General features: G+C 48.1%; 9 protein-coding genes across 9 annotated transcripts; 5 read left to right on the top strand and 4 right to left on the bottom strand.

Moving 5' to 3' along the window:
- Positions 1-340: 340 nt before the first annotated feature.
- On the top strand, positions 341-1405 carry FPRO_15809 (uncharacterized protein; the record flags this gene model as incomplete). Its single annotated transcript, XM_031219831.1, has 3 exons — positions 341-426; positions 501-848; positions 982-1405. The coding sequence occupies 3 exons, from the start codon at positions 341-343 to the stop codon at positions 1403-1405; spliced, it is 858 nt and encodes a 285-aa protein (XP_031085550.1).
- Positions 1406-2968: 1563 nt separating this feature from the next.
- Positions 2969-4381, top strand: FPRO_15808 (uncharacterized protein; the record flags this gene model as incomplete). The annotated part of the gene is made up of 6 exons (XM_031219832.1): positions 2969-3139; positions 3190-3226; positions 3280-3353; positions 3422-3590; positions 3647-3854; positions 3904-4381. The coding sequence occupies 6 exons, from the start codon at positions 2969-2971 to the stop codon at positions 4379-4381; spliced, it is 1137 nt and encodes a 378-aa protein (XP_031085551.1).
- Positions 4382-4534: 153 nt separating this feature from the next.
- Positions 4535-5717, bottom strand: FPRO_15807 (uncharacterized protein; the record flags this gene model as incomplete). The annotated part of the gene is made up of 3 exons (XM_031219833.1): positions 4535-5124; positions 5176-5484; positions 5543-5717. The coding sequence occupies 3 exons, from the start codon at positions 5715-5717 to the stop codon at positions 4535-4537; spliced, it is 1074 nt and encodes a 357-aa protein (XP_031085552.1).
- A 2086-nt stretch (positions 5718-7803) lies between these two features.
- Positions 7804-9470, top strand: FPRO_15806 (uncharacterized protein; the record flags this gene model as incomplete). The annotated part of the gene is made up of 3 exons (XM_031219834.1): positions 7804-8109; positions 8165-9399; positions 9446-9470. 3 exons carry the CDS (start codon positions 7804-7806, stop codon positions 9468-9470), a joined length of 1566 nt encoding a protein of 521 aa, XP_031085553.1.
- A 212-nt stretch (positions 9471-9682) lies between these two features.
- Positions 9683-11302, bottom strand: FPRO_15805 (uncharacterized protein; the record flags this gene model as incomplete). The annotated part of the gene is made up of 1 exon (XM_031219835.1): positions 9683-11302. One exon carries the CDS (start codon positions 11300-11302, stop codon positions 9683-9685), a length of 1620 nt encoding a protein of 539 aa, XP_031085554.1.
- An 819-nt stretch (positions 11303-12121) lies between these two features.
- Positions 12122-13925, bottom strand: FPRO_15804 (uncharacterized protein; the record flags this gene model as incomplete). Its single annotated transcript, XM_031219836.1, has 5 exons — positions 12122-12325; positions 12389-12654; positions 12716-12944; positions 12999-13690; positions 13769-13925. 5 exons carry the CDS (start codon positions 13923-13925, stop codon positions 12122-12124), a joined length of 1548 nt encoding a protein of 515 aa, XP_031085555.1.
- Positions 13926-14873: 948 nt separating this feature from the next.
- On the top strand, positions 14874-19568 carry FPRO_15803 (putative ATP-binding multidrug cassette transport protein; the record flags this gene model as incomplete). The annotated part of the gene is made up of 11 exons (XM_031219838.1): positions 14874-15604; positions 15661-16421; positions 16483-16713; positions 16773-16903; positions 16954-17566; positions 17623-17840; positions 17899-18113; positions 18166-18594; positions 18649-18925; positions 18978-19121; positions 19179-19568. The coding sequence occupies 11 exons, from the start codon at positions 14874-14876 to the stop codon at positions 19566-19568; spliced, it is 4140 nt and encodes a 1379-aa protein (XP_031085556.1).
- A 437-nt stretch (positions 19569-20005) lies between these two features.
- On the bottom strand, positions 20006-22701 carry FPRO_15802 (uncharacterized protein; the record flags this gene model as incomplete). Its single annotated transcript, XM_031219839.1, has 6 exons — positions 20006-20449; positions 20506-20607; positions 20658-21614; positions 21669-22120; positions 22178-22488; positions 22553-22701. 6 exons carry the CDS (start codon positions 22699-22701, stop codon positions 20006-20008), a joined length of 2415 nt encoding a protein of 804 aa, XP_031085557.1.
- Positions 22702-23803: 1102 nt separating this feature from the next.
- On the top strand, positions 23804-26031 carry FPRO_15801 (uncharacterized protein; the record flags this gene model as incomplete). Its single annotated transcript, XM_031219840.1, has 4 exons — positions 23804-23918; positions 24074-25338; positions 25393-25530; positions 25591-26031. The coding sequence occupies 4 exons, from the start codon at positions 23804-23806 to the stop codon at positions 26029-26031; spliced, it is 1959 nt and encodes a 652-aa protein (XP_031085558.1).
- Positions 26032-26293: the final 262 nt, after the last annotated feature.

The following is a 26293-nucleotide window of genomic DNA, read 5'->3' on the forward strand; positions in this document are numbered from 1 at the left end:
GTAACCTAAGCCAATGGTGGACTCTTTCAAATCCAACGCAAGTAAAGTTCCTCATAATCTACTCTACTAAAGAGCCCCTAATTTATGATATTAATCCCTGGTTTAATGTTTACGTCAAGGAAGTTGAGCTTACCCTATAGAGACCACACAGATCACTTGCGGGTTTGCTATTTATAGCGCCTGTCACACCCTTATGTAAGAGATTCAACCAATTACATCACCGACCATCACAATTCGCTGGAAGAGCTAAGTAGCCATCGGACTAACTATTAACCGAATGGCAGGTTTCCTTTTCCAAACAGCATCATTCAACCATCAATCAATCAGCATCTACCCAACAATGCATCGTCAATATTGGACCTGCCATGCTATCCGCGATAGCTCAACTATTTCGCATACGCTGGGCGTCACTCTTTGGCTTCTTCGGTAGTTTTTGGGATCGACTCCTACAGCTTCCGTATTTCTCGACTACTCAAATATCAACAATCCAAATTACAAAGCAACGATACCAAGAATAAGATCCACACCCCAGAACTGACTAAATCGGACACGGACACGAGCGACCCAAATCTAAGTAGCAATCAATTCGCCGTTGTTACAGAAGACCAGTCCATCAAAGCAAGACGAGCATTTATCGAGTCCCTCGACCAATCCGCCATCTGTGCATTGGCGTCAAAATATAACAATGATAAGCCTTGCCGAGTCGCAAACAAGGCCAACGGTAGTTTCAATGTTTGCTTCTTTGTTGAATTTTCCGCCGACGAGCCAAAGTGGGTTGTCAGAGTCCCCATTGAGCCTGCTGTGAATAACCCGTGGGATAAATTGCTGAGCGAAGTGACAACCATGCAGTAAGTTAAGCCTCATTACTGATTCGTTTCCAAACTCGCACTGACCTCCACATGGATACCTTGAGCAGCATACCCAAATTCCAGTTCCCCACGTTCGGGCTTATGGTCGCGATGCTCTTCTAACCAAGAATAGCATTGGAAACCAGATGTTTCTCATCACCGACTTCATCCAGGGTCAAGCACTGGATAAAAAACGGTTGCTTGTCGCTAGGGAGGAACACCGACGGAACTTTTACTGTCAACTGATCGATATCCTCACTGAACTTCACGGCCTTAGGTTTCCATCGATTGGCTCTCTGATGCCTAGGCCTGATGAACCTTCTCGCCCAGTCATTGGTCCTGTCATGTCTATGTCTGCCAATACACTTCGCTTACCCACTCCGCTAATGTTCTCGTCCGCCAGGACATATATGAAATACCAGTTCAACCTCGTTTCAGAGTTCTTCTCGCCTCCAGTCCGCGATCATACTATTGAGGATATTCGACACGAAATCTTTGCTCTTGACGATCATCCAGCTCTTGTTGTTCTTTTGATACATTCGCCATTATCTCGCTAATCCGCTTTCTTATGTCGCTTAAATCCTGCGGAGTTGGGTCCATAGTGACGCAAGCCGATATGCTTTGGGATAAGTATACCTTTATTGCCAGATTGAATGGCAGGTGTATTGGAGGTCTTGCGTTGGCGTTAGTGAGCTGTTGCGTGTGAAAATAGTAATCTGGATGTAATCAGCAGATATTGAGAATGGCTGCGATCCTCGCCATGGCAAGTATCAAGCGCGGAAAATCAATGGACCGTTGAGCTTTGCCGACCATACGCAGCCACAAGCAGTCAGTTTTACAAGCACGTCAATCCACATATGGCTTTTTGACGTAATAAGTGACGGGGATATTATTCTTAGGAGTTGCTATCATAATAAATGTACTTATTCAATTTGAAGCACATGCCCTAGTAAGTATGTATTCTCATTTACTAATATTCTCTTTGTGGTCATGGTCAAGCTTCTCAGATTCAACAACTTCGTCTCCAAATGCCCCAGCAATCTCCTCGAGGGTCAACTGACTTGTTTCAGGTAGCCAAACCCAGTAGACAACAGCGGCGGCCAGGTTAAGAGGAATGAAGACAAGATAGAACTTCCAGGCTCAAATGCGTATGGTGTGATTTGAGAAAGTCAAATATTTGTCAGAGACATGAAAAAGACAGCGAAAGCATTGCCCTTCCCGCGAAGATGTTGTGGGAAGATATCAGAGATAATGACCAATGGTGTATTGCCAAAGAAGATGGCGTAGCAGGCCGAGTGTAGGAAAATGAAGGTAACACTAGCTGTGGCCCCAGAGTAGTTGAGCTTTAAACGCTGCTCGAAATAGATGGCTCCTGAATACGAGCTGGGTGCTGGTTCCCCTCCTGTTGTTGCACTGAAGCCGGACCCTTAGTCGACGTAGTTGGGGTGAAATCGAAAATTTTCAGGACTTTTGCCAACCTGCTGCAGTATGGAAATCTCCGGATTAGATGCAGGCTTATGCCTTGTGTTTTCATACGAATGGGGTTGGTGCTACCAAATCACTGGGACCATAAGATATCACTGTGCCAGCACTCAGTGGCGTGAATTGCGTGAATGGCGCTGAATGCTTAGACTCTTTCACAGCCACAGCGCAGTCGAGATCGAACTTCTGAACCGGACGCATTCCTATTCGATGGTAAATGCATTCCGAGCCTCCTCTTCTCCTAAGCTAACCAGCTATATGTCTAGCGCTTACCACAGCAGTTTCACCACATAACTCCTGACTCAAACCCTGACTCAATTAGCGCAATACTGATCAACCAGGAAATAAGCCGGGCTCCTTTTGATTCGACCCTGCCGGCCCTAGAGAGACTCCGGGCTATCAAAATGAACTTAGCATCAAGCCACTGGTGTTCTTAGATTTCAATTAAATTTCCTATCGATACTAAAAGTAGGCTTTGGGTCCAAGATCGACGCCATCCGCCGCTTTGATCAAAGTAGCAGCGCCAAGATACCCAACAAGGACAATTACAATTGCAAGCGCGATATGTGCGTTTCTATAAGACTCGCCTGAAGATTTGTCCCCTTTCCATCCACTTCATGTCATACTGCTTTTCAACCATGGAAAACAACACCTACTTCTCCGAGACCAGTATCGCCAACATCCTTATCATCCCGCATGCGGTTCTCAGTTTTGTTGCTACAGTGTTTGTTGGATTGCGAATATGGACCTCGCGGTACATTGCAAAGACTAGGGCGCCTATTGAGGAATGGGTCTCTGTAGCTGCACTGGTATGTCGCCGATGCTCATGGAGTAATAGCGTTCAACTGACCGTGGTAAGATCGCAAACCATTTGTTCTTAATCTCTGAAGGCATCGGTTCGTCGCCCGCATCCCGAATTCCAAGATTCCTTGCTAAATATGTCTCACAGCTGTGCACTTCGGTTATGGGGAAAATATTATTGTAGTAACGAATGAGTATGGGGGCGTGTCTCATTTTCTTCGGGTATGTATCGTCTTTATCTCTGGCTTGGTTGCTTAGCTGTTGCTCTGTATGGTTCTCATACTCTTTAGTCTTTTATTGCTTGCGAAATCTTATACGGGATCTCGTGCCCCTTGTCCAAGATGGCTGTTCTTGCTATGTACTATCGCATCTTTTCAACATCCCGCGTCCTTCGGTACTGTACGTGGGCAATGGCTGCTATGATGGCAGGTTGGGGAGTCTCTGTGATTACAGTGAGCAGTATGTTATCAGTATCTATCCCCATGTTTGGTTGTTTCTCACTCTTGGTAATGCAGTATTTTCTTGCGACCCTATTAAAGGTTGGTGGGATAAAACCATACCAAGCAAATGCATCAACACGAACAAGTTTTATATCGGGATCACTATACCGAATATCCTGTTTGATATCGGCACTGTCGTGCTTCCAATTCGGGAAGTTTGGCATCTGCAGTTAAAAAGGGACAAGAAATGGGCTATAACTACTATATTCTTACTGGGTGGCAGGTAGGAAAGGATGCCTTAACTACACTCAGCATGCTAACTTACTACTTAGTGTTGTGCTCGCCTCCATTGCGCGCCTTGTTCTCTTCTTGATTTATAAAGACTCACAAAATCCTACGCAAGCCATCCCTTTTGGCCACCTCGCATCGTCCGTCGAAGTCTGTCTTGCGATCATTGCCGCCTGCCTACCATCTTGTGCTCCGCTTTTGAAGCGCATGATAGGGAGCCTCCTCACTACAGTTAGAAGCTCGGGGCAAGGCAATACAGAGGATAGCAAGAAAGGAACTCTTGTCACGATAGGCCATAAGCACAGTCGCACGGCTATCATCTCGCGTACACATAGAGACAATGATCTAGAAGGTTCTTTTGAACGTCTTGATGATAATGGAAGTTTGCAAGGCTCAACCGATGACCTGTATATTAACGGCTCTCAAGAAACTGATAACAAGTCCGGAAAGTGGAACCGAGGGAGTGATATCCACGGTTTGGTCAGGAGTGATGGAGAGCAAATTCCTATGCATAACTTATAACTCGGCAAGATAAAAGAACTACAGTAGGGATTGCATCTGCTTGTTAGTTTGAGCCAAGGGATTGAGTTACGCACCAAACCTTGAGATACAAGAGGGCAGGACAAATCAAACACACCAAATTTCAATAAGTTATTGAAAAAGAAATAAGATACCTTAAGCCTTTACCTGTTTCCTCCATATAGCAAGAACATCCTTACATAAAGCAAGTAAAGGAGTATTTAAAGACATCACCTTTAATACAGACACCTCTACACCAACCTGCTGCATAAACCATTCTCTAACCCTGACAGCCACAAGTGAATCGATGCCAATACTAGCAACTGGGACATTAGTGTCAAGCTCCTCTGACTTCATGTGCAACATTCCACATAATGCCGAGGTAAAGCCACCAAGGAGGAGGGCGACACAGGCATCTGGATCAGCCACAGATGAAGCAAGCTGGACTTTGAGAGATGCATTGCTGCCTTCTTTGGCTGTGGCATCATCGCTACCGTCCTCGGACTGGAGGTAATGCCATAAACGCGGTTGTTCTTGCCAAGTGTAGGTCCAGATATCACCACGAATACCTGTAATGAGATCATGTCGGTCGCCCGCGATTACCTCAGCCAGCATATCGTGTAGATCCGTCTCACTGACAGGAGACATAAGCCAGTAGAGTGAATCTTCCAGCATCTTTCTGGAGCGCTGCTGGGATGGAGCAGAGCGGTCGTAGCTGAGATGGTCTTGGTGCCCACAGCCATAGCCTGCGAGGTAAGTTCTTGTAAGAAATTGGGCGACGCCCTATCATCACTGACTTCGACATTGGAAGATGGTGTTTGAATCGGGGGTTGTATCATCCCACCATTGTCCCTCGTCCAAGTGTGCATCCATCCCAGTCATAAAGTCATTACTCATCTTCAGGTCTGGATCAATATTCTGAGACGTATTCTCGAGGTCAAGGTCTGCTTGGGCCATTGTGCTAGTCTGGCTCCAGTTGAAGCTGTCATAGTCAAGCCAATCATCTTCTAGAGAACCACCCGTCTGTTTCTCTAAAGATGACAGGCCCATACTATTCTCAGAACTGAAGCACGATCTTCTTGTCTTGGCTCTTAATGTAGTGATACCTTGACCTTTTGTTAGATGGTGGGACCAACTCGATCGATCATACAGTTGTACACGCACGCTGTGCCTGCCTTTGCACATTTGGAGCATTTTGGCAGCGGCTGGCCTGGTGATGGCTTCTGAGAGGTGGCGTCTCGAAGACACCGGACTTTCTGCTGCCGGCAGCGCTCGCATGATTGGCGGTGAGACATCGAGCCGAACATGTGGGTGCCAGACGGACGTGTCGGCATCGCATGGTGGCTCCACGGGGTACTTCCCGGGCATTCTCTTTATATCATGTGCGAACTAATCATTAATTGCCAGGATCCTCTTGTCTCTTGTCTCTGGCCCAAAGCGTAAGGTGTCATACATTATCTGTAGAAGCAGTCAGATTGAGGCAATCCTATGCTCTGATTGTGCCATTATGCAGTCAGGATTATGTGAGAACAGAGCGAGGAGTGTTACACAGGATAAGACTATGCACCTTTTTGTCTCCAAGACTCGATATGAGGCCCCATTATGAGGTGATGCCAAGTCCTAGCCTCGTAATCCAATTCTAAAGGAACGGTGCGTCCCATCGATCGAAAGTGTCATTTTCACGCAAATCCCTAGGTGCGACGTTGCTTATCTTCATCTTGTCACACGGGACATGGGTGCATATTCCCCGACCATTCAAAAGCCACGCAATAGATCGTTCCTTTTCCATTGGATCCGGCGGGAGTTTGCTTGTGACGAGATAACGCACCAGCGCCAGTTAGGCAAGGGTGTTGCTTACGCGTAGGTGCTGATATCACTATCGCTGTGAGAAAAGTGAGATTAGGATGCATTAATTTCGGGCCGTGCCGATACTAACACCCGCGAAGCTGACGCTTATCCAGCACCTCACAGGCGATGGGCCGAGTGGTGCAGATCGCATGATGTTTGGTGTCAGCGCTTACCAAAAGTAGCGATAGCCGGTACTGTACGGCATATCAATGAGCATATTTGGAGGAATTTATTTGCTCCTCGGGATCCGAAATAATTATTATCAAGAAGACCTTGCAAAGGAGTCGCTAGAGGTTCTTGAATCAGAAGAGCCATGTAGCTATAGGAGGTTTGTATCGCCTGTTTCTCAGCTTCTCCCGCAGCTTGTGTAAAACACGAAATGGAAGACATGTAATTGCCAGCAACATATAGAGCAAGCAGAAAACATATCAATAGTTCACGTCCTTCTTTCCGTTTGCTCCGGTGCAAAAGGTCTAACACCCTGTGCCAATAAAACGGCTGAATCGGATAAGATACGCCAACATGATTTATCCCATGCATCAAATAGATAACATGTAGCATCACTGCGGCATGCAGAGTGATGAATTTGGCCTTGCTTCTCTCTAGCTGTCACAGCCGAATCATGTCTAGGAAAACTATATCGTAGAGTCTCTGGTCCACAAACCTAGGCACGGTGGGTAGCCCTATCTTGACCATGCTGAGAGAATTTCAGCAGATATACCTGCTACTACAGTCTGGTGACACACGAGCAATATAGGTTTAGGCACAGTGTAGCTAGGCTCGACAAATTGAGTAAGTGTAGAAGATTCTGATGCTGCAAGAGCCGTGTCGAATTGGGTTAGATCAGAATGTGCTGTGCAGATACCCTAGATTAAGCTCAAGTAGCTAGAAGACTCCATTCACGCCTCTGTCGCTGAGTGCTCCTTGAAGATCCCGAGATATGGCTGACGGGAGATAGTGCCGATTGGGGCCCAAGTTGCCTGTCGTAGTGACCTTTAACCTCCTAACCTTATCACAATTAACACCAAGAGCCCAAACCAGGGCTAGCTTCACCCCATAATGTGGTGAAAAGCATGAATGCACTGAGGAAACATCTTTGTGAGTAGCCGGATCACCTGTTGACCCTGCTCTTGACAAATTACTGTTGCATTGAATCAAGTTGGGGTTTCTAGAGTCTAATAAGTTTTTGAGTGTCCCATGAGTTTTCCATGAAATATAGATATTACTGTCCCACTTTGATATACACGTTACTAGATACAGGACTTCATCCCGAAAGAAATCGGCGCAGTCATTTGTTCGCTAATATTTGCGGCTCTAGGATCCGAGAGCCTCCTGACACCCCGTCGGTTAGGTCTTCAGACCAGTCTTCTCACTCACTTGAAGCATGCCGGTCGAATCTGCTAAAGAGGCTACGGCTTGTCGAAGTTCCCTCTATTGTCTTCTTCTAAAATCTACATATAAATCTCCGCCCCGCCTTCCAACGTCCAGCTTATCTGACCTCAGCATAATACTACAGTTTCTCTGATATTATCCCACTCTATATCTAAACTGTGCGACACCCCCTTGGCATTACCAAGATGTCCGTGCCAGAATCACGCATATTACGCGGCATCCCTTATGTCACCGGCGCCGCCTCAGCCACACTGCTGTCAGCTGATCTTGAACTAAGTTTCTGGGGCGGCGTTGACCCAAAGACGGGTGAGATCATTGATCGGTTCCATCCGCTGAGCGGTTGTTGGCTCAAAGATACCATATTGGCAATACCTGGAGGCAGAGGATCATGCGGCGGCAGCGTCATCGTGATGGAGCTGATTCTGAATGGCTTGGGGCCTAAGGCACTTATCTTCCAGCGTAGCGAGGAGATCATCACACTCGGAGTTATGGTTGCCGAAGAATTATTCAACAAAACGGCCGCCGTGGTTACGCTGAACCCAGTAGATTTTCGTCAAGTTATGGACTGGAACGGGAAGACCGTTCACGTCCTGGGGGGGGGGGGGGGGGCAAGTCTCGGATGCCCCCTTGAATGACAGTTTGGCCAATAAAGCTGTAGAGCCTGCTATCGACATCAATACCCTCAAAACCCGACTTAGTGATACCGATCAAGCAATGCTAGATGGAGCCAACGGCGAAGCGGCTAGAATCTCGCTGAAAATCATTGTCCGAATGGCCCATATGATGGGAGCCCCAGAGCTGATGGATGTCAGCCAGGCTCATGCAGATGCTGCCTGGTATGGCCCAGGTTCGGTTGCTTTTGGACAAAGACTTCGTGCCTCGGGTGACCGATTCCTAGTCCCTACGACTATCAATTCTCTGAATATCGATCAAAAACGCTGGCGGGCTCTCGGGGTGAACGCAGAGTTTGGATCAGCTTGTGATGAGTTAGCTAAGGCCTTTGTCGATATGGGTGGCAAGATTTCATTCACCTGCGCGCCATACTTACTTGAGACTGCCCCTAAGCTCGGTGATCCAATCGCTTGGGGTGAGTCCAATGCCGTTATCTACGCAAACAGTGTGCTTGGCGCGAGGACACTCAACAACCCTAATATGTTGGAGGCTCTGATTGCCTTGACTGGTCGTGCACCCAAGGCAGGGGTCTATGTGGACGAAAATCGCCTTGCCTCTGTCTGGCTCAGAGTAACACCCCCGAGAGGGATCGATGACTCCTTCTGGCCTATTTTGGGCTACGCTCTCGGGGCCATTGCAATGACTCGCATTCCAGTCATCACTGGACTGGAAAATCTGAAGCCGAGCAATGACAACTTCAAGGCGTTCTCGGCCGCATTTGCTACATCTTCCAGTGCTCCCATGTTCCACATGGTCAACCCAACTCCAGAAGCTCCCACCTTCGAGACAGTGTGCCCGCATGGTGTGATCCCCGAAGCTTTTGATGTGGACTGGAAGCATCTCGAAGCAATCTGGGATGAGTTCAATCATGGCTCTAAGCCGCGAGAAATCGACCTCATCTCGTTTGGCAATCCGCACTTCTCTTTCCAGGAAATCAAAGAGGTGTCAAAGCTGTGCCAAGGAAGAACCAAGAAAGGTGATGTTGCCGTGGTAGTCACCTGTGGTCGTGCTCAATATGGTCTTGCCTCGCAGGCGGGTTACACTGAGGAGCTTGAGAAGTTCGGGATCCAATTCCTCCAAGACACTTGCTGGTGCTCTATTGAGGAACCGTTTATTCGGAACAATACTCGGACGATCATGACTAACTCTGGCAAGTATATTCACTACGGGCCTGGATTAACAGGCAGGCAATTTGCGTTTGGCAATTTAGAAATGTGTATAGATGCAGCATGTACCGGGAAAACTACCGGAGACCCGCCTTTGTGGTTACTAAATGCCAGGTATAGCTAATATTTAGCTATTATAAGAAGTGATTAATAAAAATGTATATTATTTACTATTATAGGCAAGTTTATTAAAATCTTAATCTAAATTTAGTAAATTAATTCTAGTTCAATTACCATTATCCTTCACAAGAACTAAATTACTCTTGCTTGCTGCGTTGTGTTTACAAACATCCTTTCCTCTGATGGCCAACTCGAAAAAGGAATAAAGCTCAACAAAGCTGTAGGCTAGGATTGTTGGCAGCATCAGGATCCAATGCAATAGTCCTCTTGCAACACCCCAAGCACCTTTGTCATAATTGGTCTTGCCATCACAAGGCACAGGAATATTCCACCGGACAAGAATGGAGACGACAAGCAAAAAGGCGTATTGCGTTCCTAAGAAGATGAAGCAAGTGGTCGAGAATAGGGAGTCGCTGATAAAGAGTGTATCGTGTTCAGTAACAACTCCGTTGACCAACTGAACAACGATCGGAGATACCACGGAGAAGATAGCGCTGGCGCAGAGGACGAGGCTATAGTAAACAAAAAAGCGCGTCGCCCAGCTGATAGAAAGGTACAATCCAGGCATTCGATAGGTCTTGACGATAAAGTAATGGAACACTTCGCCCGCGCCAATGGTCCATCGCCGAATCTGGAGTGCCCACTCGCGTATCTCGTCAACGTAGTTGGCCCCAGAGGTTGGGCCGTTGATGGAAATGAGATTCAACGGCCTGATGCGGATTTCTCGTTTTGTCATGATGGTGTAGCGTATCAAAGCAATTATATCCTCCATCTGGTAGGCCGGATGAGTAAAAGCACCCTCCTCAAGCAACTTGACGCTAAGAGAGTAGTGGGACATGGGATTGATGTTCCAAGGAATCAATACGCCCATGAAGAAAAAGGTTCGCAAAACACCAGTAATATCGACAAAGAAGGGCATTGAGTCGCGCCTGTATACAATGATGGACTGCCAGATGGAGGAATGACGATCCGCAGTATCCAGCTTCAAGTATTCGGTTTCCAGCTCCAGCATGTATTCAGGATCGAAGACGGCATCACAGTCGCAGTTGGTAAAGATGTGCTCATACTTTTCATAGTTGTACTCAACATCTTGACGGAGTATCTGCAGGCCTTGGCGACAAGCGTAGTTCATGTTGGAACATTTGCCGCTAATTTCGCCGGGAATCCCCGATGGATGGAAGGTAACGATCAGACGGAGGAACTTGTTCTCGTACCTCGCGTAGACCTCATCGCGCTTAGATTCCTTGTCAGGCGTGCGGCACTCCATGCCTATAATGACGGAGAGACGGGATTTTGCATCTTTTTGCTCCACCAATGAATCCAACGTGGTTTGCAGCACGGTCATAGGCTCCTTGTATAGGGTCATGGCAACTATGTGACGGATGTTTGTGGAGCAGGTGGCCGTTGCGTCAGATGCTTCAACATCTTGGGCTTTTGCAAGCTTGTGTTTGTTTCGGCTGTTGATGGCTATTGTTCGACGAATGGCGCAAATACTGGCTATTAGCCAGATGAGCTGGAAAAGGCCAATGATGATGATGATAAAGGTGTTGGTTATTTGGTTGACATAGGGGGTGAATGGCATCCATATTGGAAAGATGAGAAAGGTGAAGATGATAAGAAGAAATAAAAGGTTCCAGCGGACATAACGATTGGCTGCTTCCAGTTTCGCAGCATCAATGCCAGTGTCTAGGCTGTTACGCGATGAGGATGGTGATGATGAATCCATTTCCGAATAAGCTTTTGTTACAGATTCAGGAGAATAACCGCGACTAAGGAAAGCATTTTAATTATGGCCTCTACCTAGATATTAATAGTCTTTATCAACGAGCTTCAAGTGTCGTCTTCTGTCATTCAGCTCCAAGTTAGAAATCTATTGCTGTGTCCTAGCCATATTTACTGGGAAGAATTTTCAGCTGTCATGAAGAGGAATCAATAAGAATCCGCATCGCTCATTGCCAAGGGCAAATTTGTTGAGTTAGTGATTTAAGCGTGCCTAGACTGGTAAGCCCGTTCAGCTGTGGCGCATTAGAGTCAATAAAAGCCCACAGGGCGCAGCGCCAGGGGTAGAAAGGGTAAGGCGCACGATACACAGCCCTGAACCAGCATCAACCCTAAATGACACGTTGACAAGAAAACTCGGGACCTCGATCCTAAGTAATAAAAGGACCTAGTATAAGTTTAGAATAAGTCTAGGATAAAATTAGGATACCTTTTATGGAGATATTTTCCTCACCCCTATGGCCAAGCACAAGCGAGGAGCTGAATTTACGATTTAGCGTCTCGATAACAAACCCATCCAGCCGGGTCCTACACCGCCACTTATTAGGGATCCAACAACAGCCAATTATCAGGCGCGCTTCATAGCATGTTCTGCGTCAATGGCAGTAAACAAATAAATCGCGATGACAACTCGAATACATAGTTTGAGATAATGCATTGAACTATGGATGTGTTTCCACCTTCCAATTATCCCTAGAGCGGCTAGGGTAAGGATGTGAATGGTTTGGCACGCAGAACAATCCCCTTCAAACCTTCAATGAAAACTTCAAAGCTCTACCTTTGAGACCGCAACATCAGACTTGCGAGCAGCGTTGCCACTCTCTTCAATGGAGCTAGTCTCCCGAACAAGGCTAGGAGCCTTGAGATTTCTTCTCTGCTTCCAAGTAAGCCCAGGTGTCTCAAATATGGTATCGATCTCCTCCAGGGTATAACCCTTGGTCTCAACAAAGAAATACCACACCGCAATAAGCTATTAAAGACAATGAGTCAGTCGGGCTCAGTCACATCAACAAAGGCGCGACGCTGAACTTACCTCAAGGAACGTATAGACAATAAATGCAATGTAGTACTTCCATCCAGCATTCTTCAACCCAATCGGGTTTACGAAAGAAGAAAAGAACCCTGCGGCATGCATAATACCCGTCATATATGCAACTCCACGGGCTCGCACCTCGTAGGGAAGAAGCTCGGCCGGATAAGCCCAGAGCGGAGTCCATCCAAGGTCATAAGCGCCGTTGCTAAGGAAGATGGAGACGATAACACCAATCGCGTAGTTCCGTGTGCCGTGTTCGGTATATACTGCGTCAATTGAATTAGCTCGCATTCATGAAACTGAAATCTCGCGATAGTAAGTACTCACAAGCTGCAAACGTAGTCCACAAAATGAAAGCAAAGAACATTCCGGCGGTAGAGATGATGAAGAGCTTGCGGCGACCGATCCTATCAACTAAGAAAGAAGCACCAAGGGCCAAGACAAAGTTGTAGATAGATAAGCAGCCGTTGACTGTTGTTTGCTCAATGGTCTTGGTGATTCCAATGCTGTTCAGCACGGAATGGAGATAGTATTGAACCAAACCGTTGCCGGAGATCTGGAAATACTGTAAGCAAACGCTCTTTTGGGAGGATTACCTTATCATTCTCACCTCGAGGAACAGACCGCAGAGCGTGACAAGAATAAGTCGTCTCCTGTTCGGTTTCGTTCGGAAAAGATCAAGATAGCTGCCCTGTTCCTTATACTGTGCATCTTGAAGGATAGCCTGCTTTATCTGTGTATATTCAATCTCCACAATGGGATTGCTCTCGTCACCGTTGGCATGATGCTTTACCAGGAAGCTTCGTGCTGCTGCGCCGTTCCCCTTGGAGATGAGCCAACGCGGGCTTTCGGGGATAAACCAAAGAAGGGTGATCTGGATGACAGCAGGGACGGCTTGAAGACCACTGGGAATACGCCAAGAGCGCGAGTCTTCAATAAATTGCGTACCATAGGTTGTCCAAGCTGCAATGATGGCTCCCGTATACCATGCCGTAGGGAAGTAGGACAAGATGGTTCCACGGTGCTTTGGAAGGGCCAGCTCGGCGAGGAGCAACGGGGCACCAACAACGGTGAATGCAAGGCCGAAACCGATGATGAACCGGGAAATAACAAATTGCGCAATATGCTTGGATGTTGCCTGCAAGATCGCACCGAGAAGAGTCCACGAGGCACCAAAAGCAATAGACTTGCGACGTCCGACCTTGTCAACGACCCAGCCAATGAAAGGTAGCGCCAACATGGCTCCAACCGTTTGGATAGAGTTCAGCAGGCCCAAAACTGGTCCTTCGGGATGGTCGAATTCTGCAGTTGGGGTGCGGAGTCAGTCTCTCGTAATTTACTAACACGATTTGGCTTGGAGTCGAACACAGTGACACTTACCTTCTTGCCAAGAGGGCAGCAACTGCAGACCATTCATAATCATGCCATCGAAACCTTGGTATGAACTGCTGAGGATCACAACTGGTAGCCAGAGGTAGAGTTTCCTCAGGCCGGCATCATTCCACCAATGAGTGGATGGACCAAGTGCATCTGCCATTGTGTGCAACGTTTGTTCTGCAGATTTGTTGTAAGGTTGAAGCGTTAATTGTAGGTTTGATTGAGATAAAAATTGACACAAATAAATAAACACGATGATATTCAATGTGAGTCTACTTCTCTATTTATTGAGAGTATCATCAAGTAGTTAACCATACTGCTTTATCGTGTTTGCCGCTTGTATACCAGATTTGGCCTATTTCCAGTAGTCTGGAACTGCAGCCGGTACACCAACAGGCATGCCACTAACATATTTTAGAGCGTCACGCAATAATGAGGCTGAATAGTGAGCAGTACAGAACCAACAGATATTTCTCAGAAATCGCCTTCAACTCCAAGCCTAAGATGCCAAGTAGCAGGGTCGCGTAGTCTAGCAATCTTCTAGCACCATAAAAAATACGTTGCGACCAGGGCAGCAAAGCATCGCAATTCCTATTGACGTGGATATCAACGTCGCGTGTGTAGTCGAAAAGCTCCGACCATGGCCAGCCAAGTCCGAAGAGAGGATGGTGTTGCCATTTTGCTCCGAACAAGGGTCGGACTTTGTTGGCAGCTCCACCAACCCTTCAGTGCACATCCTTGATCACGTAATGCTGCGACACTCTGTAGCGATACTCACTCAATTGGAAATCGGAGATTAATTGCCCTGCAACATGGAGTGAGCCAACCTCTCTTAAGGGACCCAAGTCAAGAATTTCTCTAGTGCGATTCGGACCAATCAACGGCATGTGCTATCCTGCTCGACATCACGTCCATCTGAATCCAGTCTAAGTCACCACCAGCTCGACTTACAGCGACGCTGCTCAGGCCCAAACAGCAACGAAACTGAGGATTTGCTGCCGGTTTGGCTTACCACCTCTACTGATTGATCTTGCTTTGCCATTTGTTACACAGCCTGTTTGATCTAGCTCTTACTGCTCAGGTTCACATCCCGCAAGCACCATCCAAGATGTCAACGCCTACCGACGGGTCGGTCCTCGAAACCCAGAAAGATGCAGCGATTGAGGTATCCGTACCCAAAGGCCTCGATTCGGAGGGCCTTGATGCCATTCGGGTGCTTCTTCAGAGTCAAGCTCTAGGCGGCAATGATACACCAAAACAGATTGGTGTATCTTTCAAGCATCTCTCAGTCACAGCCCCATCAGGGACCCAGGTCCAAGTCAAGACTCTGCCTCAAGCTATCATCAACACCTTTGGGCCCGACCAAGTTCGCTTTATTAAAGAACAGGTGTTGACTCGAATCAGCCCACGCAACTCTATTCCCGAGGGGAGGACAATCCTCAATGGATTCTCGGGTGTTGTCAAACCAGGAGAAATGCTTCTTGTCCTGGGTCGCCCGGGAAGTGGATGCTCAACATTCCTCCGTACTGTCGCCAGCCGATCGAATCTGGCCACTACCGGTGATCTCGAGTATGCCAATGTATCTTCTTCTGTCTTCAAACGTGACCATGCCAGGGAGACCATCTATCTACCTGAGGAGGACAGGCACATTGCTTCCTTGACCGTCAGACAGACAATCCAGTTTGCTCTCCGCAACTCTCTCCCCTCAGATGCTCGCAATACGAAGCTCGTTGCGAGCCTAGTCGATGTTATCGCCAAGATCTGCGGCCTCTCACATGCTCTCGACACTCCAGTAGGTGGCGCATTCTCTCCTGGTGTCTCAGGGGGAGAGAGGAAACGGTAAGAGAAGAATCCCCGCCGCACAGGGAATATTCTATCTAACTTACGATCTATAGTGTTTCCATCGCTGAGGTCCTAGCGGCTGGATCCTCGGTCCAATGCTTCGATAATTCGACCCGCGGCCTCGATTCTTCAACAGCGTTGGACTTTGTAAAGGCTCTTAGAGCCTTCACCGACATCGGTCACAAGACAACTCTTGCAACACTCTACCAAGCCGGCGAAGAGATATACCGAAATTTTGACAAGGTTGTTGTTCTTTCTGAAGGACACGAAGCCTTTTTTGGAAGCACATCTGAGGCCTGGAGCTATTTCCATGAGCTAGGATTTATTCCTATCCCTGGCCAGACAACGGCGGAATTCCTTGCGACCGTGACAGATCCTGAGGAGAGGAGGGCTATTCCTGGGTCAGAAGCCGATAGCATCAAGTCTTCGGCCGATCTTGCTGCAGCGTTCAAAAGGTCTAACAACTATACCCGCCTCGTCAGTGAGATTGACGAATACCGAGAGAAGCAGGGCCAGGAAGATGCTCTACTTCCAACGTATTCCTATCGCCTATCGCTGCCCTCTCAAGTCAAGGAAAGCTTAAAGCGAGAGTATCAACTCGTCAAAGGACAGAGACGGGTTTACTACATCAAGTGGATCACAACCATTGTTCTCTGCCTTGTCTGCGGCAGTGTGTATTTTGACATTGAGAACAATGCCCAGGGCGCTTTTACCCGTGGTGGCATCTTGTACTTTGCTCTGATCCTGAATGGATGGTTACAGTTCCCTGAGCTTTTTGATGCGTACACAAACAGGCCTGTACTGGAAAGACAAGGTATCTTGGCCCGACCCGACACTACATCTCCCAGAATCCGTTACTGACCATTATCCTACAGCTAACCTCCATTTGACCCGTCCAGCTGCAGTGGCGCTGGCCCGGTTCCTTATTGACTTGCCCCTCATCGCCTTCCAGCATGTCCTCTTTACTCTCGTGTTTTACTTTCTTTCACGGCTTCAGGTTGAGGCTGGCAAGTTCTTCTTCTTTTACCTGACGCTCTTCATATCTACTGTATGCTTCAGTAACCTCCTCCGCATGTTTGCCTACTTTGTAGGCACCCTGGATGACTGTGAGTTCTCATCAGCATTTAGCCAGCGACACGCACTGACGCGGTACTTCAACTTCTAGGTTTCCGTTACGGAGGATTCTCTTGCACAGTGCTTCTTCTGTTTGCGGGCTTTCTGATACCTCCCAACGACATGAGTCCAGCCTTCGGATGGCTGCACCATATCAATCCCATGTTTTACGGCTTTGAAAACGTAAGTTCCGTGATCGAATCAATATACTTCGAGTCTGACATTTGTTTCAGCTCTTTAGTAGCGAGTTCAGCAACCTGAATCTCTCGTGCCATGATAACCTCATCCCAGCACGGGGTGTTACAGGGCATCAGACTTGTGCTGTAAGAGGCGCTTTACCTGGCCAGACTAGTGTGCCGGGACTACAGTACGCCGAGTCTTTTGGGTTCTCTTACTCTCACAGATGGCGAAATATCGGCATCATGATCGCCATCGGTCTGGCCTATCTTATTGCTGGCATCTTTGGAAGCGAGTTCATGAGCTTCGCACCCAATGGTGGAGCTCCCCTCGTCTTTGCCAAGCGCCGTGGTACTTCGAGTCCAGAATCAGATGACGTTGAAAAGTCCGCCCCCTCATCCGGTCACACCAGCGTTCTTTCGAGTCGGATTGGACAGGTTGCCCTCAAGTGGAACCAGCTCAACGTCGATATTGGCGAGAGCCACATTCTCAAGAACATCTCAGGGTATGTCAGGCGGGGCGAGCTTACTGCTCTTTGCGGTGCCAGTGGAGCAGGCAAGACGACACTTCTCACGGCTTTGAGCCAGACGAACTTTGCGGGTAGCATCGTCGCTGGAGAGGTTCTCGTCGGCGATCAACCTCCCAGCTCGAGCTATAGAAAGACAGTTGGTAAGAGTCAATCCCATGCAAGCTTCAGTGGAATGGTGCTTAACGATCGTCCCTAGGATTTGCGCAACAGATGGATCTCCACGACGGAACTGCAACTGTTCGGGAGGCTCTCGAGTTCTCTGCCCTTCTCCGACAGCCGAAACATTACTCCAAGACCGAGAAGCTGGCGTATGTCGGCAAAGTCTTGGACTTGCTTGATTTGAATGACGTCCAGGATGCTCTCATCGGAGAAGATGGTGGCGGTCTTGGTGTGGAACGACTGAAGAGAGTAACGGTACGTTTCAAGGTCTTTCCTGATCTCTCGCATCAAAGCTAACTGTTGACTTAATTAGATTGGTGTTGAACTTGCTGCCCGACCCGAGATCTTGTTCGCCGATGAGCCAACCTCCGGACTGGATTCTCAGGGTGCATCTCGCATTGTCCACTACCTCAAGACACTCGCTCGTCAAGGTCAGGCAATTGTTGTCACAATCCACCAACCCTCGGCTTTGGTCTTTTCCCAGTTCGACAATCTACTGGCTCTGTCCTCAGAAGGCAACCAACTCTAGTAAGCCTCCATTCCCAGAAAGTCTTTCCCCACAGTTCTGACCATGATGAAGTTTTGGCAAAGTCACTGAAGCTCTCTCGTACTTTGCCCGCAACGGTGCAATTTGTCCTGAGGGTGCAAATCCCGGCGAGTTCATCCTCGAGACCGTCGGCGCAGGTGTCAATGCTCGCACTTCTGACAAGGGGTCCAACTGGGCCTCGACATGGGCTGCCTCCCCAGAGGCTGCTGCACTCGGACGAGAGATTGCTATCAGTAGTGATACTTCGAAGAGTCTCTCACCTGGGGTTGACGAGGGAAGCAACTCTGAGTACAACGCCTCCCTGGCACTTCAGACGGTGCTTCTCACAAAGAGGATGCTGCTTAACCAGTGGCGTAGTCCCCCGTATATCTACTCCAAGATCTGGGTCCACGTCATTAGTGCTATCCTCGTTGGTTTCACCTTCTTCCAGATCGGCACTAGCCCACAGGATCTACAGAACCGGTAAGTTTCGCTTCAACTTCTTCATTCTCTCCTCATAGCTAACAAACCCTATAGGATGTTTAGCGTTTTCTTCATCCTCTTTCTTTGCAACGCCATCGTCAACGTGATTTTGGCGCGTTACTTCTTTGCAAGTCTGTACTGGCAGTTCCGCGAAGGGCCGTCTCATGCATATGGATGGATTGCTTTCGTGTCTTCAACCATACTCTCAGAAATACCTGGTGCTATCTTGGTCACCGTTCTGTACTTCGTCATCTGGTACTTCCCAGCCGGGTTACCCACGGATCAAGCCGGTTACATCTTTCTGTTCCTTCTCACATATGAGATCTTCCAAGTAGGTTACGCCCAACTTGTCTGGGTTAGTGGCACTTCTCTGACGCTTACAGGTCCTACTTGGTCTCTTTATGATGGCCCTTAGCCCAGATCTTGGCGCAGCAGGAAATGTTCTCGTGTTCATTGTCTGCACTTGTAACTGGTTCAACGGCATCATTGTTCCTTACAGCCAGATCCAGGTCTTCTGGCGTTACTGGGTAAGCAACAGCATCTCCATAACTAGACCTCTTGAATTTTGTCTGACATGGATATAGCTCTATTACCTGTCACCATTTACATACCTTCTTGGTGGAATGGTGACGGCCGTGACCTCATCGGTCGATGTGTCTTGCTCGCCATCAGATCTCACTGTGTTTACTGCCCCTGCCAACGAGACTTGTTCTTCCTATGTGTCAGAATGGGCTCTGTCCGCATCCGCTCAACTGCTCAATCCCAAGGCCTCTGGTGACGACCTTTGTCAAGTATGTCGTTGGACAACTGGAACTCAGTTCTTGGACCAATTTAACCTCGGCGACGGCCAACTCGGTGGACAATGGGGTAGTTGGGGAATCTTTGTCGGGTTCACGTTCAGTAACCTTGCTTTGGTCTATTTCTTCACTTGGGCCACCAAGGTCAAAGGTTGGAAGTTATTCTACTTCTTCTAGATAGTCTCTACTCGGCATTGTTGTGAGTCAAGCCGTTGAACCTGGTCTCTGTCGGGCAGTATGGCCTAGAGTTCAATCAGGCTAGGGGAAGCAGTTTTAACGTTTTTTATTCTTCAATGGTAGTTTTAATACACTCTTCTTATTAGCATTCATCCTGCTCTTCTGGTGACATGGTAGGGTTTCGTCTCTATGTTCCGTTCAACGCCGACCGTGACTCTGTTAGGTTCCCGCTGCAATGTCATCGGACAAAAATTGAAAATGACGAGAACCATCCCGAGAAGCCAACCCAACTGCTGAGGCTCTTTACTTAGTTATATCTATTCTATTTCACTACTCTGTTGAACAATGTATCGAATGAATGTGTTTTTCTATGTAGACCGCACGATATTTATACTCCAGACTATGAATGCTACTGCACCAATCCATTCCATCGCCGATCACGCGCTGATTGCAGCTCTGAGTGGCTCCTGTCTCAGATGACCCTCTTCCTCCACGAAGGTGCCCAAGTGACTGATAGCGACATCAGGTACTTGCGCCTTGCCTTTGCCTCGAGCAACAGCATTCGCTTTAACCATGACCTCATCCCATTCCTTATCTGCTTCGCTCAGCCAAGTGATGGCTCCTCCTGCACCGAGTTCTAGATCATTGCCAGACTTGACGATCGTGCGGATCACGACGGATTGGTCTACGGTACCGCTGGCGCAGATATAACCGATACTTCCAGAGTATATGCCTCGCTCACGTTGACCTTCGAGGGAGTCGAGGATCTGAACTGAGCGAAGCTTTGGAGCGCCGGTCATGGAGCCAGGTGGAAAGCAGCGCTCGATAACCTTGGTTCCTCCTACCGACGGAGAAATATGGGACTGTATTGTTGTGACAAGCTGAATGATGATCAGTCATGCTGCCTTCAAGTAATACATGGAAAATGTTGTCTTACCTGATGGACAGTTTGATATGTTTCTACATGCAATAGCTTTGGCACAGAAATAGAGGTTGGTGGTGAGATGTTGTGAAGGTCGGATCGAATCAGATCAACGATCTATCCAAGATTAGAAACAAATTGGTCATGAGTAAAAGGCATCTGCTTACCATGAGATTCTCCGCTAGCTCTTTGACATCAGTCGCAAGTTGATGCTTCCGCCTCTCATCCTCGACTGGATCAGAGTCAACAGCAAGGGTGCCTTTGATTGGTTTCATTTCTGCAACTCCATTGCTGTCGATGGAGATAAATCGCTCTGGGGATGAAGAAAGGATGGTTTTGTCATGAGCGGCAAAGTGGATGTACGCAGAATACGGCGCAGGGTTTCGTTTTCGAAGGTCTAGGTATAGGCTGTAAGGGTCGACTTCTGGGCTCTTCGCCCTGAACTTTGTCGTCAATGTGAGTTCGTACGTCTCTCCTTCTTTGATGGCCTCCTTGGCTGCCCAGATCGTGTTGGAATAGGACGCCTCATTATCGAGTGCGACAAAATTGGGCAAAGGATGTGCTTCCACGTAAGGTGGTGAAGGCGGCGCGTCGAAAACCTCGCGGACACGAGTCAGATAGAGGTCAAACTCGGCCTCGTCGATACCTATCTTGCTCGAGGCGCCAATGGCATTGCCGATTGGATCCTCTTCACCTCGACGTATCAAGCTGAATAGCGTCCACTCTCCAGTGTAATTATCGAGTCGAAGCACAGTAGTTGCGAAGAGCTGCTCGCTATCGCTGTGTTTCAAACTGACATCTTTCTCATCTGGTGGTGTAAACTGGTAGCCGGGCAATGATTCTCTCTTGAGCTCATAGCCAAAGTAGCCGATAAGCCCAACCTGAAGCAAAGGCTGACCAACATCTGTCTCTTGATCCAACGATTCAGAAGGAAGTGTTTCGGTGTTCGCCACGATAGTCTCTTGTTGGAACTTCTCTAGCCATGACCAATAGGAAACACTCAGCCTCTCCGATTTGATGTTCTTGCCATGTTGGTAGAAGGACACATGTCTCGACTTGGTCGAATAGCTCAGTGTAAACGAAGCCCATGATAGGTATGAGTTGCGAGAGTGTGAGTCTCTGACCTACAGCCAAGTCAGAACGTGAAAGGTGGTTGGCATCGGATAGAGGGAACATACTTTGGCGCTGTCAAGCCACGCCTCGCCGTCTAGGGATCTACCCCGAAATAGCGTTTGAAACACAATCTCTGCAGATGGGCCTTTGCCAATTCTAGCAGACTTGACGTAGTAAGGTGAGACCAGTCGTGCTGGGTCAGCTTCTGCAACCTGTGCCTTGCGCAAGTCGGTTTGCTCAACGGCATTCTGCTGAAGAATGTACTCAGGTAGCGACGCGTTCTCAAGAACTCTGCGCTTGGTCCACTGATTTCTCGGGTTGCTAGTCACCCAAAAGTCCAAGACGATATCTCGGAAGTTTGAGAGGATCTGCTTCCCGTGAGCAGAGCAAACGCTTTCTGGATGCCATTGGGTGCCAAAGACAGGGCGTTCCCGGTGTTGAAGTCCCATCAAAACCTTCTTGGATGGGTTTTCTGGGTCATATGTCCATGCTGTGACTTGAAGTTCTGGTGGGACATCTAGAGAGTGTCAGTATGAGCACAATGTGAAGGTCCAATATGGGGGGGTCGAGATACCTTCAATGTCCAATACAAGACTGTTATATCTTACCCCATCGAACTTCTGCGGCAAACCACTGAGGATGCCCGTGCCTCGGTGGTGGATCTGGCAGATCTGACCATGTTTGATGTTTGGTGCATGAATAATATTGGCACCAAATGATGTGCCAATGCCTTGGTGTCCAAGGCAGATTCCCAAAATGGGTATGTTGACTTCTCTTATAAGCCGAGCGTTGTAGCCAAAGTCTGCTTCGCGCTGCGGTGTGCCGGGACCCGGTGATAGGATGATGGCATCCAGGTGAGGAAGGATTTCCGATTTGAAGTGATCCCTGGGAACAAACAGTTAGTCATTGCTTACAGTTAGAGCCTTGGAATCTTTTTTGTTCTACATACCATGAAAACTGGTCGAATCGAACAATAGATACGCTCCACTCTGGATAGAACTGTCCATCGTGACCTTTCTGAATACCTTGGAGAAGTTGTAGAATGTTGTTGGTGTAGGAATCATAATGATCAATAATGAGAACCTTGATCGTGCCCATTTTGGTAATAGTGTAATGCAGTATGAAAGTCTCCGATGATGAAATGATTTCAGGTAAATGTTACTTGGCATGTAATAAGAGTGGTGGTTGTCTTTTAGCAGCAGACCTGCTTGCCTTCAACTTGATGCGACTAGCGCAGGTTATTATGCAAGCCGACTCGATAGGAGCAACTCGATTTGGAGATAAATATTGGAATCGAGAACACAGACGGTCTTACCCACTGTATTCCACTGGAGCCCTGCTAGCCAAAGAGAGTTTCAGACTTGGGGCCATGCGAGCCAGTAACTGGCTGTTGTCACGTTCCTCAACGTGCCTCCATGTTCTTGTTCCCAGTCAGTGATGACTTGAGAATCAGCCCGGATCGTGTCATTGTTGCTTGCGTCGGGGATGTGCAGCTTAATCCTGAGAAACTGATGTCGTCAGCTATGGTTCAAGTTCGTTCCAGTGCTTGATTCTTCGGCACATCCGAAACTGCTTAGCTACCTTCCGTTTCCTGTGGCAAAGACAGGGGAGGATGCTCGCCGAGGCATGGACTTACAGTGATTAGAGCTTCACGTCAGACTCATACTCTGGATACAGGCATGTGTACTGCCTCGCCTCGATATTCATCAAAGCAGTGCTACTTTTGTTTGACCTTGACGGAATCTCTCCGCATGCCATCACGACATCAAAGGATCATGTTGCGAGACGTGGCAAAGAACAACATCAAGTTTAGACTCACTAGAAACGATGATAAGGGAAGCAATTCTGGCTAGTCTATCTCTCGGCATGTGGCTGATATTACCAATCCTTTACCCCGGGTTACGGAGTAAGGTTGCCTGATAGGAGCCTTTATGCAGGTGTGTTTAAAACGGCGTAGGGCAGTATTGTCCCCCACTCCCGCCCGGGTACAGGGCACAGATACGCATTTCCCGATACAATTTAGCGCGGTGGAACTGTTTGGCTAATTGCAGATCCCTGTAATCACGCTATAATACACTAACCTAATCGGATGGACATGCCGTGCTTAACCCTCCCGTCCCTCTCGGAGCTATGTAGACGTGCTCTGCTGTCTTCTGTCCAAGCCCGTTCCCTCTCGCCATCGCCTCGGAGGAAGTGAGAGATGCAGCCGGTTCTGTTTCCACCGAGTCGCTCTGAGGCTACCTCTCGCCGGGCCAGAGACGCCTCGAAGCAGGGCCCCTGGCGGTGCTCCAACTGCCCCAAGGAGTTCGCTCAGAGTGAGTACTACGCCCTGTCGTGCCTTGTGATCAATCCCTTCGAGTGGATGATGGTTCGTGCCCGTACCACCAGCAATCCCACTACTGGCCTTGCCTCTGCTGCATTCATTCCTTAGTTGCTTGTGGGCTAATTATTTTTTTTTTTGTCTCTGAAGAGGAATATCGGTACAAGCATCAACAGCGCTGTATTCAGTCGTCTCAACGACAAAAGCTATCCAAGCAGAAGTCTTGCACCGCCTGTGCAGCCTCCAAATTGAGCTGCGACTTGGGCACGCCGTCATGTTCACGCTGTATCAACAGGAACAAGACGTGCCGATACGTCTCGGCCAAGAATCCCATCGCCACGTCTCAGCAGATTGAGGCATCCCAACGGCCTCGGGGACACCACGCTCGCACCAGTTCGGGACAGGCCTATGATAACAATAGCGTTGCCGGGAATAGCTCATCGCTGTCAAGTTACTCTACTCGTCATCAATCAGATCTGGAGCTCGAAGCTGTCATGCAGAACGCGGGGGACCAAAGCCGCACCTCTGCCACCTCCAATGGCTTACCACTCACAGCCCTCCAACAGCAGCCGTTGCCTGCCCGTACGTCTCAAGGTATCGACATAAGTGGTTGGCATACGAACACGCAGACAAACAGACCAACTGTTGGCTTTGGAGATCCTACGCCAAGTCCAGGCCAGCTTGAGAGGGACAGCATTTCGTTATTTGACTTGACCAATGAGACAGACCCTGCGTCTCGATGGCAGCAAGAAATACCTTGGTTCTCACAGAATGCATTTCTCTCCCCTGAACTGCCTATATCGCCAGAGCTCGATGACCCTATGCAAGGGGGAGGCTTCACGGGAGCTTCTGAGGATCTCAACTTCGATCTCCTGGGCTCACTTGGTATCTTGACTCAGAATCGGATCACTCCGGGTCAGGCATCTCAGCCGGGCGGATTTTCAACCATGCTAAATACTCCAGTCTCATCTGATGGCCACTACCCAAGAACAACATCTATTGCCAATCACCATAGTAACCAAAACTCCCCATTTGATGTGGAAGCCGACACCGAACAAGGCAAGACTCTTCATAGTGCTGTCAAAGCTGCGCGTGGCATGGAGTTGCCAAATACCACCATACCACGTCTACCATATGGTATCAGTCGAAACCTACAGTCATGTCCGTTTCACAGACTCCACAAAGACGATGATCTCATTAAAATGGTCAGCAACTATCCCAGTACCATGTTGCGACCTGGGGTATATCCCCCATTTGTACATCATAAGCTTTACCGATGTTCTGCTGGGGATGTTGCAGAGCCGCTTGCTAAGGCATTCTGCTGTGTCGGGGCCTTCTACGCATCTGTTCCTGTCAGCGAGATATTTGTTTACTCGCTCATAAATGAAGAGACTAACAAGCTTGTTAAAGGATTTGTAAGTGAACGTCCGATCACAAACTAGCTATTCAGTATCACTAACAGTTTACAGCATCAACTACCCGGATCTGATGCAGACATGCTTGCGGTGGTTCATGCCATGTGTATCTACCAGATCTTAGGGTTCTTTGTCAGCGTAAATCCAGAACAAACACGTGCAGCTGAGTCACAACAGATGTTCTTCCTCAAGGTAGATGACACCTCGCCTGTTTAAGTTTAACAAAAAGCATGAGCTAAAGCTACACGACAGATGACCAGACGTCTCGCTAAACAATATCTTCAAACCTCAACAGTCGAGGACGGTGGAGAGAGCAACTGGCGCAAATGGCTTATGGACGAGACAATACGAAGAACTGTTTTCCTTGTCAATGCCATAAATACACTTTCCTGTCGTGTTCAGAAGCAAGATCCAAACTACTTCGAGCCTCTAGACAACGATCTTATTCACAACCTGACTCTCCCAGCACCTGAGGCTATCTGGAAAGCTTCGTCAGCCGAGGAATGGTCCCTCGCCAAGTCTCAACTTCCTGCTGACGACTTTGCACGGACAAAAGTCACTGTCCGCCGGGCTGTTGATCAGATCAAGAATTCCGGAAGGTCTGGGGATCGAGGCACTCCTATTAGCCCGCTCGAGTTCGATGTGTTTGATGACTTTACAAAGCTAGTCATTGCTACAGCAGATGTACAGTAATAGAGTCTAATGCTGTCTTATTAAAGTATGTAAAGTCAAGAGCGTCCATTTCTATATTTTCAATACATCAAATTCCTGACAAGATCATTTTAACGTTCTCTACTTGAAGATTCAACAGCAACGTAGTGTGTCAGAGTACTTGGTAGTTTCTTTCAAGGCAAAATGACAATACAATGCAATTGACCCTTGCTGTAATCTAAACACTGTCAATCAAGTGAATGGCACATAACGCCTGAAATGAATAGTTGAGATATAGTTAACA

Source organism: Fusarium proliferatum (genome assembly GCF_900067095.1).
Source record: "Fusarium proliferatum ET1 genome assembly, contig: FPRO_scaffold009, whole genome shotgun sequence".
Classification (NCBI taxonomy): Eukaryota; Fungi; Ascomycota; class Sordariomycetes; order Hypocreales; family Nectriaceae; genus Fusarium; species Fusarium proliferatum.